Source organism: Coffea eugenioides, chromosome 7 (assembly GCF_003713205.1).
Source record: "Coffea eugenioides isolate CCC68of chromosome 7, Ceug_1.0, whole genome shotgun sequence".
NCBI lineage: Eukaryota > Viridiplantae > Streptophyta > Magnoliopsida > Gentianales > Rubiaceae > Coffea > Coffea eugenioides.
Genome location: NC_040041.1, coordinates 24,183,586 through 24,199,356, shown reverse-complemented (window position 1 = coordinate 24,199,356; position 15,771 = coordinate 24,183,586). Strand labels below are relative to the sequence as shown.

Sequence of the window (15,771 nt, the reverse complement as noted above, 5' to 3'; positions counted from 1 at the left end):
CGCTGATTGAACTTCATATGGTGGCACCAACTCCTTCAAGGGACTGGTGCTATGATTCCGGTGCTGCAATTCATGTTTGGAATGACAAGAATCAGTTCAAAAATTATAAAGTTCTTGAGGATGATGAAGTAGTCATGGCAAATGGAGTGAGAGCCAAGGTTTTTGGTAAAGGAGATGTGCATCTTCAATTCACATCTAGCAAAAAGTTGATTCTCACATATGTACTTCATATTCCCGATGTTATTAAGAATTTTATATCTGCAGATATTCTTAACAAGAAAGGAATAAGGGATGTACTAGAGTCAAATAATGTTATCTTGTCTAAGAATGGTGTATTCATAGAAAAGGGCTACTCTTGTAATGGGATGTTTAAATTGAGCATTAATAAAGTGAATGATAGTTCTATTTATTCTTTGGTTTCTACTTCTTCTACTTGTACTTATTTTCCATAGCATGGTAGATTAGGACATGTAAATCATAAAGTGCTGAAATTTATGTCTAAAGATGGCCTAATCTCATATGACGATCTTGAAAATAAAAAGTGTGAAACTTGTGTTCAAACCAAAATTACAAGGTTACCTTTTTCTAAAGTTGAAAGACAAACACAAATGCTTGATCTTGTTCATTCACATGTGTGTGAATTCAATGGTTTTCTAACTAAAGGAGGACATAGATACTTTGTTACATTCATAAATGATTGTTCTAGGTTTATAGTTGTGTATCTTATGAAATACAAAGCAAAAGTGTTTAGTATGTTTAAACCATACAAGTCTCTTGTAGAAAACCAATTGAATAAGAAAATAAAAATTTTGAAAAATGATAGAGGGGGTGAATATTTCCCTAGTGAATTCTCAAAATTCTGTGAAGAAAATGGAATTATACACCAAACAAGAGCACATTACACAACATAACAAAATGATTTGCCTGAAAGAAAAAATAGGACTCTTGAAGCTATGGTCAATGCCATACTTGTGTGTTCAGGATTGCCAAATAATTTGTGAGGTGAAGCATTGTTGGCTACATGTCATGTACATAATAGAGTTCCTTCCTTAAAAACTAGAGTATCCCCCTATGAAGTTCAGAAAGTAGAAAACTGAACTTGTCTTATTTAAGAGTTTGGGGTTGTATGGCCTACTATAGAGTCCCTGACAATAAGAGAACTAAGTTGGGGTCTAGACCACTTAAAAGTGTGTTCGTTGGCCATGCAAAAAATTCAAAGGTCCATAGACTACTTAATTTTGGTTCAAATGTAATAGTTGAATCAAGGGATGTTAAGTTCTTTAAGAATAAGTTTCTTAAAAATTCAATGGTTAATATAGATCCATCTCAAGGGTGTGAAATTCCTTGAAATACAGCTTCTTCTAGTGATACAAAAAGAAAAGAAATTGACACTCCTAGTAAGCCTAGGAGAAATCAAAAACAAAGAAAGAAAAGTAATTGCCTCCTGACTTTGTGTCTCTACAAGCTATTGTTTTTCTTGTAAAAAGGAATAGAGATTCTCTACTAAATAAAAATCCCATTTATTTAGTGTAAAGGATTATCCAAAAACATTTAGTGAAGCTATGAGTCAAGGGATGCTGCATTTTGGAAAGAGGCTGTGAATGATTAAATGGACTTAATATTGTCAAATAATACTTAGATTTTGGTGGACTTACATCAAGGCTCAAAACCTATTGGTTGTAAATGGATATTTCATAAGAAATATGCCATAGATGCAACTATTCTTACATACAAAACAAAGTTAGTAGCTAGAGGTTATAGGCAAAAGGAAGGAATAGACTATTTTGATACATATGCATCTGTAGCGAGAATTACTTCTGTTCGAGTGCTTCTCGCCTTAGCCTTCATGTACATCAAATGAATATTAAAACGGCTTTCTTAAATGGTGAGTTACATGAGGCGGTGTATATCGAACAACCAAAAGGTTTTGTGCTACCGGGTAATGAACATAAAGTGTGTAAACTAGTCAAGTCTTTGTATGAATTAAAACAAGCTCTAAAATAATGGCATGAGAGTATGGATTTAGGTACAATAATGCTGATAAGTGCATTTATTCTAAATTTAGTAGTGAGTATGGTATGATCATTTATCTTTATGTGTATGATATGCTCATTGTTAGTACTATGAATAATGGTATAGTAGAGACTAAGAAGTATTTATCTTCTATGTTCAAGATGAAAAATCTTGGTGAAGTAGATATTATCTTAGGAATTAAAGTTAAAAGACATAGTGGGGGTTTTTCCTTGTCATAGTCACATTATGTGGAGAAGACATTAAAGAAATATTAGCACCTAAATGTGAAGGAAATTGGGACTCCCTTTGATCCTAACTTTAAGTTACATGAAAATACTGGTAAATCAATTGCTCAGCTGGAATATGCTAGTGTAATTGGTAGTCATATTTATGCAATGAGTTGCACTAGATCGGATATTTTATACTTAGTTTGTAGACTTGCTATATACATTAAAAATCTAGGAATAAATCATTGGAAAGCTATTTGTAGAGTGCTTGGTTATCTTAAGAAAATCAAAGATCTTAGACTCTTTTATAATAGTTTTCCTAGTGTTCTTGAGGGATTTTCAGATGCTAGTTGGATTACTAACATTAGTGATAAAAAACCTACATGTGCTTGGATATTCTTGTTTGGTGGTAGAGCTATCTCATGTGCTTCAAAGAAACAAATAGTGATAACTCATTCAACCATGGAAGCTGAATTCATTGTGTTATCTTTAACTTGTAAAGAGGCTGCGTGACTAAGGGATCTTTTACTTGACATTGATTTTTTGCCTAAACCAATGCCTCCAATAACTATCTTTTGTGATGGTGAAGCTACTATGTCTAGAGTGTTGAACAAAGTTTACAATGGCAAGTCTAAACATATAAGCTTGAGGCATGCATTTATTAAAGAAATGCTTGCAAACGATGTTGTTAGTATTTTGTTTGCAAGGGCACACAAAAACTTAGCGGATCCATTGACCAAGCCTTTAGTAAGAGAGTTGGTAAATATGACAACATCCGAAATGGGATTAAAACCCTTAGCCTAAAATTACTTAGCAATAGTAACCCAACTTTCTTTTAGTACTACCCCTAGTTTGAAAGGTTTAAAGGGTAAAAATAAGTTACTTTAGGTGGTAGTGAGCACTAAAATTTAGGTGTAGACCATGCCAAGGAGTAATGCCAATTGTTACTCTTAAGTGAGTAGGATGAGAAGTTTCTCTTAATAAACATGTTTCTTAGTGCTCTATGCATTAAAGATAGATATATAGTTTATCTATATGATCATAGAAGTGGTGCCGCTTCTAAGAAAAGTTTGGGGTAATCTTTTGTATATGATCATGAATTAGGATGAGTACATAGCCAGTAATAGTGCTAAAATTGAGTGTGAATTTATGAATGCTTTGAAAGTCCATATGTATAATATTTATTTCTTTGTTGAGTGTTGGTTTAAGCAGCCTAGTCACCATTGACTTAACTTAGATATGTGATATATGAACACTATGAGAAAAGTTTAAAATGAAAATTAACTTCCTTTTATGTATGGCCTCTCTGGTGTTTGTAATACAACTCAGAATGAAAAGAGCTAAAGTGTGCAATCAATGAAGATGCAATTTGGATCCCTGTAACAGTCATTTTCTGCAAATTCATTTGGCACCTTTTCATGCGAATTTTCTAAAAGGTTGCCTGTGAATTTTCTGCAAATTCATCTGGCATCTTTTCATGTGAATTTTTTGAAAGGTTGCACTGTTAATTCATGTCTGTTAACATGAACGATTTTCTGGGTGTTATAGAAAAATAAATAACTATAACAAAAGAAAAAAAATGCAACTAATTTTTCAGCATTCTAATTCTTGTCAAGACAATCCAAGAACTTGATACTTGGTTGTCTTTTCGAATTCATTATATCCTAGAGTTTTTGCCCAATACCTGATAGCAAGATAGTGAGGGCAATCAAACTTCAAGAAAAGTGATTACACGCCATGAATTCACTTAAGTGTTATCAAATTCCGCTCATTTTGTATCTCTACAATTTTTCCTAGAGCTTCATCATCAATTCTCCTGTTTACTTCTTGTCTTATTACAACCCCTTTGTTTCCAACAAATATAACATTTGCAAACTATCAGAATTCTTTAGTTTTGATTGATGAAGAGACAGATGGGCATGTGGAACAAGGGGATGATACGAACCCAACCATGCTTGGCGAACTCGTATTCCAACAAATAGGATCTAGACACGTGACTCCAAGGTTTGATTGTGCGGAACTCTAAACCCCCTTAGAATCCCTTGGATGAGAACTAAGAATGATTCTTAACCCTCAAGAAAAGATTAAAGGAACTTATGGTTATTGGTAGAATGGCACCACGAGCAAGTGTGATTCTTGCTTGATAAGCCAAGAAGAACACTTAGAACAAATCTAAGTTATTCAAAGGTTAACCGAAGCTAAGGAAAACACTCTTGAAACTGAAAATTGTTCGTTGATGATTGAATGAATAACAAGCTCAGCCAAGCCTTGTATTTATAGGCTTTGGTACCCCTAATCCTAACTAGGAATGGAAAACATTATTAACTCCAAATAATCCTAAACCTAACTTACTAAGGAACTAATAAATGAATTTGGAAAATGCTAATTTGCCCCAAATGGACAAGGGCTGGTCGGCTAAGGCCCACATGGGCTGCCCAACCTTATTGTCAAGCCTACACTAGTTCCTTGATTTGACTATGAAGCCCCTCAAGCAATCCATGCTCTCTTTAGTCAACAGCGGCTTCCTCATGGACTTGGAGTAGACTCACCATTGTGTGATTAGACTCTTGAATCCTCCCTATTTGTGTATGAATGATTTGTAGGAATATTTGGAGGGTTTCACGCATCTTTCGTGTTCTTGCTCGAGTCATCGGTCCAATGTTCATTAATGGCGCACGTAGATCATCCTCACTCGAGCCTTGTGAAGTGACAACTGGAGTTCTTGGTGGTTCCTCATCAGTCCCCTCCTCTAGAGAAGGATTTGTCCTCAAATGGAAGTTGTCACCTACATCAAAAGGGAGCAAGTCAGCAACGTTGAATGTAGAGCTAACACCATACTCACCTGGGAAGTCAAGTTGGTAGGCGTTGTTGTTGACTTTGGCAAGGATTTGAAATGGTCCATCACCACGAGGCATTAGCTTGCTTCGCCTCTTCTTAGGAAAGCGTTCCTTGCGCATGTGTAGCCACACCCAGTCTCCAGGTTCGAATAGTAGTTGCTTATGTCCTTTGTTTGCATGTTTGGCAAATTACTCCATGCGCTTCTCAATGTTCGCCCACGCCTTCTCATGAAGTTGCCTTACTATTTCGGCCTTCTTCTTGCCATCAAGGCTAGCATGCTCACTCAAATGTAAAGGCATCAGATCTAGTAGTGTCAACGGGTTTAAGCCGTACACAACCTCAAAAGGAGAGAATTGAGTAGTAGAGTAGGTAGAACGGTTATAAGCAAATTCAATGTGAGGTAGGCATTCTTCCCACATTCTCAAGTTGCGTTTAATTAAAGCACGTAACATGGTAGACACGGTTCTATTAACTACTTCGGTCTGACCATCGGTTTGAAGGTGACTAACAGTTGAAAACAACAACTTAGTGCCTAACTTAGACCAAAGTGTTTTCCAAAAGTAGTTCAGAAATTTAACATCACGGTCAGAGACAATAGTGCGGGGAATACCATGCAAACGGACTACTTCTTTGAAGAATAGGTTAGCAATATATGGTGCATTATTAGTTTTGTGACAAGCAATGAAGTGTGCCATTTTTTAGAATCTATCTACTATGACAAAGATGGAATCGTGTCCCCTTTTTGTCCTAGGTAAACCAAGAATAAAATTCATAGAAATACCCACCTATTGGTTCACTAGGTATAGGCAAAGGCATGTAGAGACCATGTGGGTTTACCTTGGATTTGGCGCGAAGGCATTGAATGCACCGCGCGACCTCTCTCTCAACATCCTTTTTCATGTTTGGCGAGTATAAGTGTTCCTGCAAGATTGAGAGAGTTTTAGCTACCCCAAAGTGCCCCATTAGTCCTCCACTATGAGACTTTTTAACTAGCAATTAATGAATTGAGCATTTCGGAATACACAGTCGGTTCAAGTAGTAAAGGAACCCATCGAATATGAAAAATTTCTCTTGGGCCGTTTGCTTGCATGCTTCGAACACTAACTGAAAATCTTCATCAGTTGCATATAAATCTTTGATAAGCTCAAAACCAAGTAGTTTAGCGTCTAAAGTAGCAAGAAGAAAGTACCTTCGTGAAAGTGCATAAGCGACTATGTTGGACTTACCAGTTTTGTATTTTATAACATATGGGAAAGTCTCTATGAGGGAGATCCATCGCATATGCCTCTTACTTACCTTGTTTTGAGATTTGAGAAACTTGAGTGACTCGTGGTCGGTGTGGATGACAAACTCCTTGGGTCGAAGGTAGTGTTGCCACACTTGTAGTGCTCGAATCAACGCTTAAAGCTCCTTGTCATAGGTGCTATAGTTCAACATTGCACCAGTCAGTTTCTCACTAAAGTAAGCAACTGGTAGTCCTCCCTGGATCAACACCGCTCCTATGCCAATCCCTGACGCATCACATTCGATTTCAAACGTCTTAGAAAAGTCAGGAAGAGATAATACGAGTACGTGTGTGAGTGCATGTTTAAGAGAGTCAAAGGATTTTTCCTGTTCGTCACCCCAGTGGAACAATACATCCTTTTTAATAATAGATGTCAAAGGTGTTGCTATAGAGCTAAAATTGCACACAAAGTGCCGATAGAACCTTGCAAGGCCGTGAAAGCTCCTTACTTCCCCAATGGTGGTCGGCCTTGGCCATTCTTTGATGGCCTTAATTTTACTTTCATCCACCTTGATGCCCTGTGAACTTACAACAAAGCCTAGAAATGCTAATTGGTCAGTGCAAAAGGTACATTTCTTGAGATTAGCATAAAGGCGTTCCTTTTGAAGTACCTCTAACATGAGTTTAACATGTTGTAAATGCTCTTCTAGACTTGTGCTATAAATGAGAATATCATCAAAGTAAACAACTACAAATTTGCCCAAGTACTCACGCAGGACATGATTCATTAATCGCATAAACGTACTTGGTGCATTAGTAAGGTCGAAAGGCATGACTAACCACTCATATAACCCGTACTTAGTCTTAAATGCAGTTTTTCACTTGTCTCCCTCTTTAATTCTAATTTGATGATACCCAAATTTCAGATCAATTTTTGTGAATATAACTGCACCATGTAATTCATCTAACATGTCATCTAGTCGAGGAATGGGATGGCGATACTTTACCGTGATGGTGTTTATAGCTCGGCAGCCAGTGCACATCTTCCAAGACCCGTCTTTCTTTGGCACAAGAATGACTGGAATAGCACAGGGACTCAAGCTCTCTAGTGCCCATCCTTTGCCTAGGAACTCCTCCACTTGCCTTTGAATCTCCTTGGTTTCCTCGAGGTTGCTTCTATATGCGGGTCGATTAGGCAAGGGTGCTCCAGGTATGAGGTCTATTTGGTGTTCAATACCCCTTATGGGTGGTAAGCCACTTGGCACATCATTTGGAAAAACATCCTCATACTCCTGCAAAAGCTTAGTAAAAGAACTAGGCAATGAAGTGTCAATTATGTTAGTGTCATTCGAAACTACCTTCGTGTAAAACAAGAGCATGGTTCGGCCTCCAAGAAAACCTCTCCTCACATCTTTGGCTTTTGCACTCAATAATATTTTTTCCTCTTGTTTTACCTCATGATCCGTCCCATATATTGCCTTTTCCCTCTCATTTTGCACGAATCTCCTCCTTTCTTTTCTTTCATGTTTTTCCACTCTTTTTCGCTCATCAATTTTCTCACATTCTTGTTGAATTTTCATTTGGTCTTCATACACTTGCTTAGGTATGAGTGGTGCAAGTGTGATCTTTTTTCCTTTGTGTAGGAAGGTGTATGTATTGGTTCGACCATCATGGCTGGTACTTCTATTGAATTGCCATGGTCTACCAAGTAAGATATGGCTAGGCTGCATAGGTACAACGTCACAAAGTATTTCATCCTCATAAGCACCAATTTTAAAAGAAACGAGTACCTGTTGAGACACTCGGGATGTCTCCACAATTGTTTAACCATTGCAGGCGATATGGTCAGAGGTGCTCATGGGTTTGAAGTCCTAAGGCCTCGACCATCACTGAACTCACAACATTGGTGCAGCTCTCAGGGTCTATCACCAAGCTATACACTCTACCTTTTACATGGCATCGGGTGTAGAAGATGTTTTCCCGTTGGATTTCTTCTTTTTTAACCTGTGCAGCTAGAGCTCTCCTTGCAACGAGTCCTAACCCAACGGACTCCACCAATGGTGGTTATACGACCGCTTCGGTGTCATCGTCCTCTTCTAGTGGCGGCATTTCCTTGTACTCTTCTTCATCGTCGGATATTACCTCTCCGTTTGGAAGCACGATCATTGTCCTTTGGTTTGGACATTGGCTAGCAATATGGCCAAGTCCTTGACACCTCCAACACTTGGTGTCACGGCTCCTTGCTCTAGGAGGTTCGTTGGTTAGCTTGAAAAAGGTTTTTCCCTCCTCCTTGATCGGCATTGCTTTCGGTTTGGTTGGAGTGGTATAGCCTCCCACTGGCTTGGTCTCCTTCCTCGGAGTGCTAGCTCGGTTATACGATGGTGAAGGCGTAGAGAAGTTTCTAACCTAACTCCTCCTCTTAAGCTTTCGCTCAACCTTTAAGGCTTTCTTGATCATATCTTTTAACTCCACGTAATGGTGCATCTCGACCTCATCCACGATCTCCGTTCGTAGACCACTAAGGAATCTTGCCATGGTAGCTTCTCGGTCCTCCACTATATCCGCTCGGAGCATGATTATCTCCATCTCCTTATAGTAGTCTTCAACACTTTGGTTCCCTTGCCTTAAGTTTTGTAACTTGTGGTACAAGTCGCGATGGTAATGGCTAGGAACAAAGCGTTTGCGCATAAGCACCTTTAATTCGAACCAAGTGGTGATCTCAGTATCTCCACTACGCTTTCAACCAATGGTAATTTGATCCCACCAGATGATGGCATACTCGGAGAATGCCATGACTGCTAGTTTCATTTGTTGCTCCTCCGTGTAGTCGTTGCAATTAAACATGAGCTCAACTTTCTTTTCCCACTCGAGGTAGGCATTCGGTTCGGATTTGCCTTCAAAAAGTCAGAACTTGCATTTTGATTCCTTTGATCGCCTCTCCCCGTGGTTTGTACCCTTATTGGTTCTCCTTGTTTGCGGTCCAAGGTCTTCGTCAGAATAGTTGGAGCTATCCGATTCATTTTGGACTGATTTCCTTCGGTTCCTACTCCCTCGTGATCCGCTTTGGGTAGCTTTGACTTTGTCAAGCTGTTCATGGACAATTTCTAATTTTTGGTCCATGATTCGTCGGACGTCACCCCTTAGAGATTCGGCAAAGAGTTCGAAATCAAAGGCCGACAGACTATCTTCTCCTGCGTTAGACATGCTTGGGTATTCCTGCAATAAAAGATTAGTTGTGAAAAATAATCTCCTCGCTCACTCCCTTTTACTCTTGCGCTCGTGTATCACACTTTCATTTATAAGCTCACAAAAATATATTCTCAAAGCTTCATTTTACCTTTGAAGAGATTAGATCAGCTCAATAAGTTGTTCAATGACCTACCAAGGGTAAGATCACTTGGCAAGTGAGATGAACTTTTAGAGGCCCGAAACAGATTTTTGGAACTTGACTCAACTAAGACAAGTAATGGCGGAATCAGATTTTGGAAATAATGGCAGAATCAGATTTTGGAAACTTAACATAAACGAAACAAGTAATGACTCAACTAAGGAAACTTAACACAAGCGAGACAAGATGTGGATTGATTAGCTATGAAAATGGACAAATATAGATGGCTATACCCAATAAAAGACTCAACCGACTCCAATAAAAAAAAATAAAATGGCGGAAGTTTGTGGATCCTAGATAGACTTACCCGATCTTGCACTTGGCTATTTTTTGAAGGTGTAAGTCACGGTTTATTGGACCTTTTTTGGGTAGGTTGTGCGGTTGATGTGCTGGTTTCGCACGTGGCTTAAGTCGCCAATCAAAAATTGCGATTTCAAGTAGAACTAGGATTTGCTTTTACAAACCCAAGTCAACTAGGTTTCCAAATTCTAATAGGTTTCCTTAAGTTGATCCGAATCTGGTTTCCTTTTTTTTTTGTTCTTTTCTTGCGTTTCTCCTTTTTTTTTTGTAGAATGCAACCAGATTACTTCTTTCTTTCTCCCAATTCGGCACAACTCAAGACAGAATTTGGCTACTACTTTGGACAAGAACAGCCGCTACTTCAAAATCAAGAACTAGGTTAATTGGTTTCAAGAAATTCAAGAACCACCCAAGGTTTTCAAAATTTCGTCCGAGAACTTTTAGCAACTCAAGATTTGAATCAAGACTTTCAAGGACAAGGTAAAACAGCCTTATAGTAGTGCAAGATACAACATTTCCCAACCCTTTTGTTCAAGAAACCAGAATTTCTTCAACAAGAATAGCGACCGGATTTCTGTTTTTTTTTTATTCGACAATTGAAGACTCAATGAACACGACAAACAAGAAAAACTGAACAGTAGCAACAATGTTAATTTGGCAGCAATAAGACACAACTCGGCAGCAAGACAACTAAAAGAGAAAACTAACGACACAACAACATATTTTTTTTTGTTTTTCGTTTGACACAAGACTGAATTGGAACGACAAAAATATGACTCAAACACAACAAGAAAAGGTAGGATATAACCTGGAAGTTGTCAACTAGCTCTGATTACCAGATGATACGAACCCAACTGTGCTTGGCGAACTCGTATTCCAACAAACAAGATCTAGACATGTGACTCAAAGGTTTGATTGTGTGGAACCCTAAACCCCCTTAGAATCCCTTGGATGAGAACTAAGAATGATTCTTAACCCTCAAGAAAAGATTAAAAGAACTTATGGTTATTGGTAGAATGGCACCACGAGCAAGTGTGATTCCTGCTTGATAAGCCAAGAAGAACACTTAGAACAAATCTAAGATATTCAAAGGTTAACCAAGGCTAAGAGAAACACTCTTGAAACTGAAAATTGTTCGTTGATGATTGAATGAATAACAAGCTCGGCCAAGCCTTGTATTTATAGGCTTTAGTACCCCTAATCCTAACTAGGAATGGAAAACGTTATTAACTCCAAATAATCCTAAACCTAACTTACTAAGGAACTAATAAACAAATTTGGAAAGTGCTAATTCGCCCCAAATGGACAAGGGCTGGTCGGCTAAGGCCCACATGGGCTGCCCAACCTTATTCTCAAGCCTACACTAGTCCCTTGATTCAACTATTAAGCCCCTCAAGCAATCCGTGCTCTCTTTAGTCAACCGCGGCTTCCTCATGGACTTGGAGTAGGCTCACCATTGTGTGATTAGACTCTTGATTCCTCCCTATGCATGTATGAATGATTTGTAGAAATGTTTGGAGGGTTTCACGCATCTTTCTTGTCCTTGCTCGAGTCATCAGTCCAAGATTCATTGATGGCGCACGTAGATCATCCTCACTCGAGCCTTGTGAAGTGACAACTTGAGTTCTTGGTGGTTCCTCATCAGGGGAGGCAGCTGCAAGGACTATAGAGGAAGATCCAGGTCTTTGGGTTCTCAACACCAAGAGCTTGAAGCAAAGGCAAGACATTATACTCTTGTTTCACATATTTTTTTTGAGCTGCTTCAATGATTTTGAATGTGTTTTGTTGTTGGTACTTTATTTAACAGTTGCTGCAATAGTGTTATGTGCTTGAACCATTGCAATCAAATGGGCATGTGGATCAAGGGGAGGCAGTTGTAAAGACTAGAGAGGAACATCCAGGTATTTGGGTTTTCACACCAAAAGCTTGAAGAAAAGGAAAGGCATTATACTCTTGTTTCACATGATTTTGTTTTTTGTGCTACTTCACATGATTTTGAGTGCTTTTCTTCGTTGGGACTTAATTTAACAATTGCTCAAATAGTCTTATGTGCATGCAACATTGCAATTTGGCAATCAACTAGATTTGGACAGATATAAATGGAACAGAAGCCATGTTTTGCGTTCAAATTTCAATATATAATTTAGTTCTCATTATTGTCGATTATTAATTTTTCGATAACTCATAGGACAGTAGCTAACTAATCTTTAGCCAAATTGTATTTTAATTGCTAGATCATGAATGATAAGTAAATACAAATGAATCTTACAAAATTAAATAGTATCTAATAACTCTCACAAATATTTGGTTGGAATTCCTTTCTTCCCATGGATGTAGCACCAAAATCTTTTGAAAGTGGAATGGAGATGAGATTAGTAGGAGTTTTAATTGGCTTTAATTACTACTATAATACCCCCCTTGGAGACTAATTTCACTAGTAGTAATTCATTTGGACAAACATTAATGATAAGTATATCGCTATGTATTCTAGTATAATTGAAATGTGATGCTTATTCTCTCCTTTGAACTTTTCTGCTGGCCGCTGAGTGATGGCAATCTATTTTTCCTGTATTTTTACAGATAAGCAATCATGGAAGATAAGAAGAAGCCACGATATGCTCATTCCTGCATGTTTTATGAATTTTATTCTCGTTAACTATTTTTTTCACATTTTTATAGATGAGCAATCATGGAAGACATTAAGAAGCCAAGATATGCTAATTTCTGCACGTTTTAAGATTTTTTTTCTTGTTAACTATTTTCCCCACATTTTTACAGATGACCAATCATGGAAGACATGAAGAAGCCAAGAAATATTAATTTTTGCATGTTTTATGATTTTTTTTCTTGTTAGTAGTTTGTGTATAAAGGGAGTAAAATTTCAGAGACATTATATTTTGAGAAAACCCTTGGAACTAGCCTAGATTGATTGTGTTTTGTCGCCATTTAATGTGAAATATATTTAATTATCCTATTTATTACGCTATTTAAATAGCATGCTTTTAGTTCTTAAAATTATTCACGACTCAGATACAAGATTATTAATCGTTATTCTTATTTCTTGGAAGGGTTCCAAAACATCATACATGTTTTTCCCTTAATTACTTTAGTGAGGAACTCCAGCTATTGTTGAATTGCAATTACTTTGACAATCAACTTAAGTTGGCTTTGTGCTTAATGCGTTAACCAAACCCTTATCAAGCTGGTAATGCAATTGCATTACATAAGATTCCATGGTCTTGAGCCTTGACCCCTTCTTTGTATCAGTCTATCTTTCTCATTCTCTCACTGTTATTTGAGGTCAAATTTAAGAAATAAATCTCTAAACAAGTTTTTTTTTCCTTTTGGCTGGGGAGAAGGAGAGTTTTTTTTTTTTCAATCTCCAAAAGCATGTAAATAGAAGATTTACTTGGATTATATGCTTTTTGCAAAACTAAGAACAAATATAAGATCAATTTCTATTTTTGACAATCTCTAATGGGGCGTTGTTTCTCAATAAATATAATATTTCTAAGAGTAAACAATATGAGGCATATAAATTTCACTAAATAATAATTTTTTAACTGCTAAAAAGATAATAGAGAAGAATACATGAATTCCCAGCCAACACAATAAATAAAGTGTATAAACCCATAAACTACACCAAAAAGTAGTATTTGTTGAATTAAAGGCTACAAAGGCAAACCCCTTATTCTTATTCCAGGTAGTCATTAGAAATTTATAGTAGCAATTCTTTTAGTCGTCTTCTATTGCATATTTGCAAAATGCATACAACTCATTAGACTACTCTTAAACACTATATATACCACGCACTCTGAATTACAATGCAATGCGCGTTTATTGACAATCTGCATCAGACTTTGTAACTCTAAACTGTCAACTAGATTTTGCTTTCACCATCAAGACAACGTATAAGAAGAAATCAAGGAAGGTTAACATATTTTCGATTTGATATTTGATGTATTAGCATGCCTATTGTTGTGCTTGCAAATGAATTAATTTGAAAATAATATCCAAATGTATAATAGAAATCTTCTGGCGTGCATTAATTTTAGGTTAGCCAACTTTAAGAGTTCCATTAAGAAGATTTTTTTTTTCAAAAGATCATGTTATATGCTCCACGGCCATCATAAAAGTTTGAAGAAATAGTGAAATAACTGCAACCATTCAATATATGAGACATATACATTTATTTTAGAAAAAAAAGAAAAACAGCCAAAGAACATTATAAATGACAAATGCACACAAAGAAATAAATTGCAAAACAACATTTATTGTCTTTATGAAGAGGCAAAGAGAGAAAGAGTGGATAATTAATATTGATAAACTAGCATTTCATTCAGAAAAAGCACAATAAGCAAAAATATGTATATATCCTCGTGGATGAAACATAAAATAAGGTTACTTAATTAATGAATCAATCACAATGATGTAACCTCATTTGAATAAATCTAATAAAAATATAAAAGAATTGAGTTACTTACCTTCATCTAATTTGTTGCCCATGCTTGCATCTTTCACAGGATATATTTGTTCCTTAATCCTTGAAATCGATGCAAATGTGAATTTGCTCATTTTTTTTATGTACAGGTACAATACTTGAAATTCATGTGAGATACTTAACTTCACAGATAAACTCAACTTCAATGAGTTTATTGCCTTCAGCTTCAATTAAGAGAACTGTGACGCCCCCACCTTTCCCTAGGGCGAACCCTAAGGTATCAACGGGATGCCTGTTCAACTCTCGTCAGGGCTCATGCATTCGTTCAAACTTAATATAGAGCCACGAAACATCCAACGACTAAATAAAAAGTACATCGAATATACAAGTCTTAACTTCTAAGGTAAAAGTTATCATTACAATCCACCAACCAGAAATAATAAAATTTCACTTAAAGAGTCAACAAAAGTTCATACAAAAGGTATACTAGCACCCACCAAGTCACTAGTCTAGAACCTCCAATCCACCTCCAAAGCCTGTTAAGGAAAACAACTTAAAGGGGCGAGCGAATGCTCAGTGAGACCAAGAAAACAGACAAGCAAGCACGTAACACCAATCAATCAAATAACGAGTTTAAAAGCAACTTTAAACATGACTTTTAATTCAAGTGCACAAGTAGGAATTAACACACAAGAAGGATACAGGAGCTCTCAGGAGCTATTTCTACATCCCGATCAAGTTGAGTCATCTGGGGTTGACCTTCCGTCAACCCAAATAGTAACACAACCGTAGTACTCCACTTACTTCCTCCATCCAACTTACACCTACTCGAATCCGGAGCCAAACACGCATGAGGTGGCAATACTATTCGAGTATGCCTAATGAAATCCCAAAAGATCAAGTTATAATATTCCCCAAGGTTCACCAAGCTCCTCGACCAAGCCCTTGCTGGCCCGAGTTACAAGGTTAGACAATGGGTTGGGGTGCCTCCAGAAGTATAAATGGCCGATGAGACATCACTCCAATTGACTTAGAATTGTTTATGGCTCTGAGTCGGTATAAGAGGCACCTTCCATTCGAACAGGGTGTGGTACATACTTCCGCTCAAAGAATCGATCATGGCATTGAGTCGGTAGAAGAGGCACCTTCCACCCCAATAGGGTGTGGTACATGCTTCTGCTCGGTGCTTACGAGTTAAACATGTTCATGTTCAAGTATAAATCACATATATTCATTTAACAAGTATCATGTAATCAGGAGAGAGAGAGGACGAGGGCGATAAAGCACACACTCGTTTCGCCAAGTTCATGTATCATGTATAGTACTTGTACACATATCA

The 15,771-nt window shown here is 37.3% G+C and overlaps 1 protein-coding gene across 1 annotated transcript; it reads right to left on the bottom strand.

Moving 5' to 3' along the window:
* Window positions 1-7,181: 7,181 nt before the first annotated feature.
* LOC113777168 lies at window positions 7,182-8,604 on the bottom strand. Its single transcript, XM_027322208.1, has 2 exons — window positions 8,377-8,604; window positions 7,182-8,027 (listed from the first exon to the last, which is right to left on the bottom strand). The coding sequence occupies exons 1-2, from the start codon at window positions 8,602-8,604 to the stop codon at window positions 7,182-7,184; spliced, it is 1,074 nt and encodes a 357-aa protein (XP_027178009.1).
* Window positions 8,605-15,771: the final 7,167 nt, after the last annotated feature.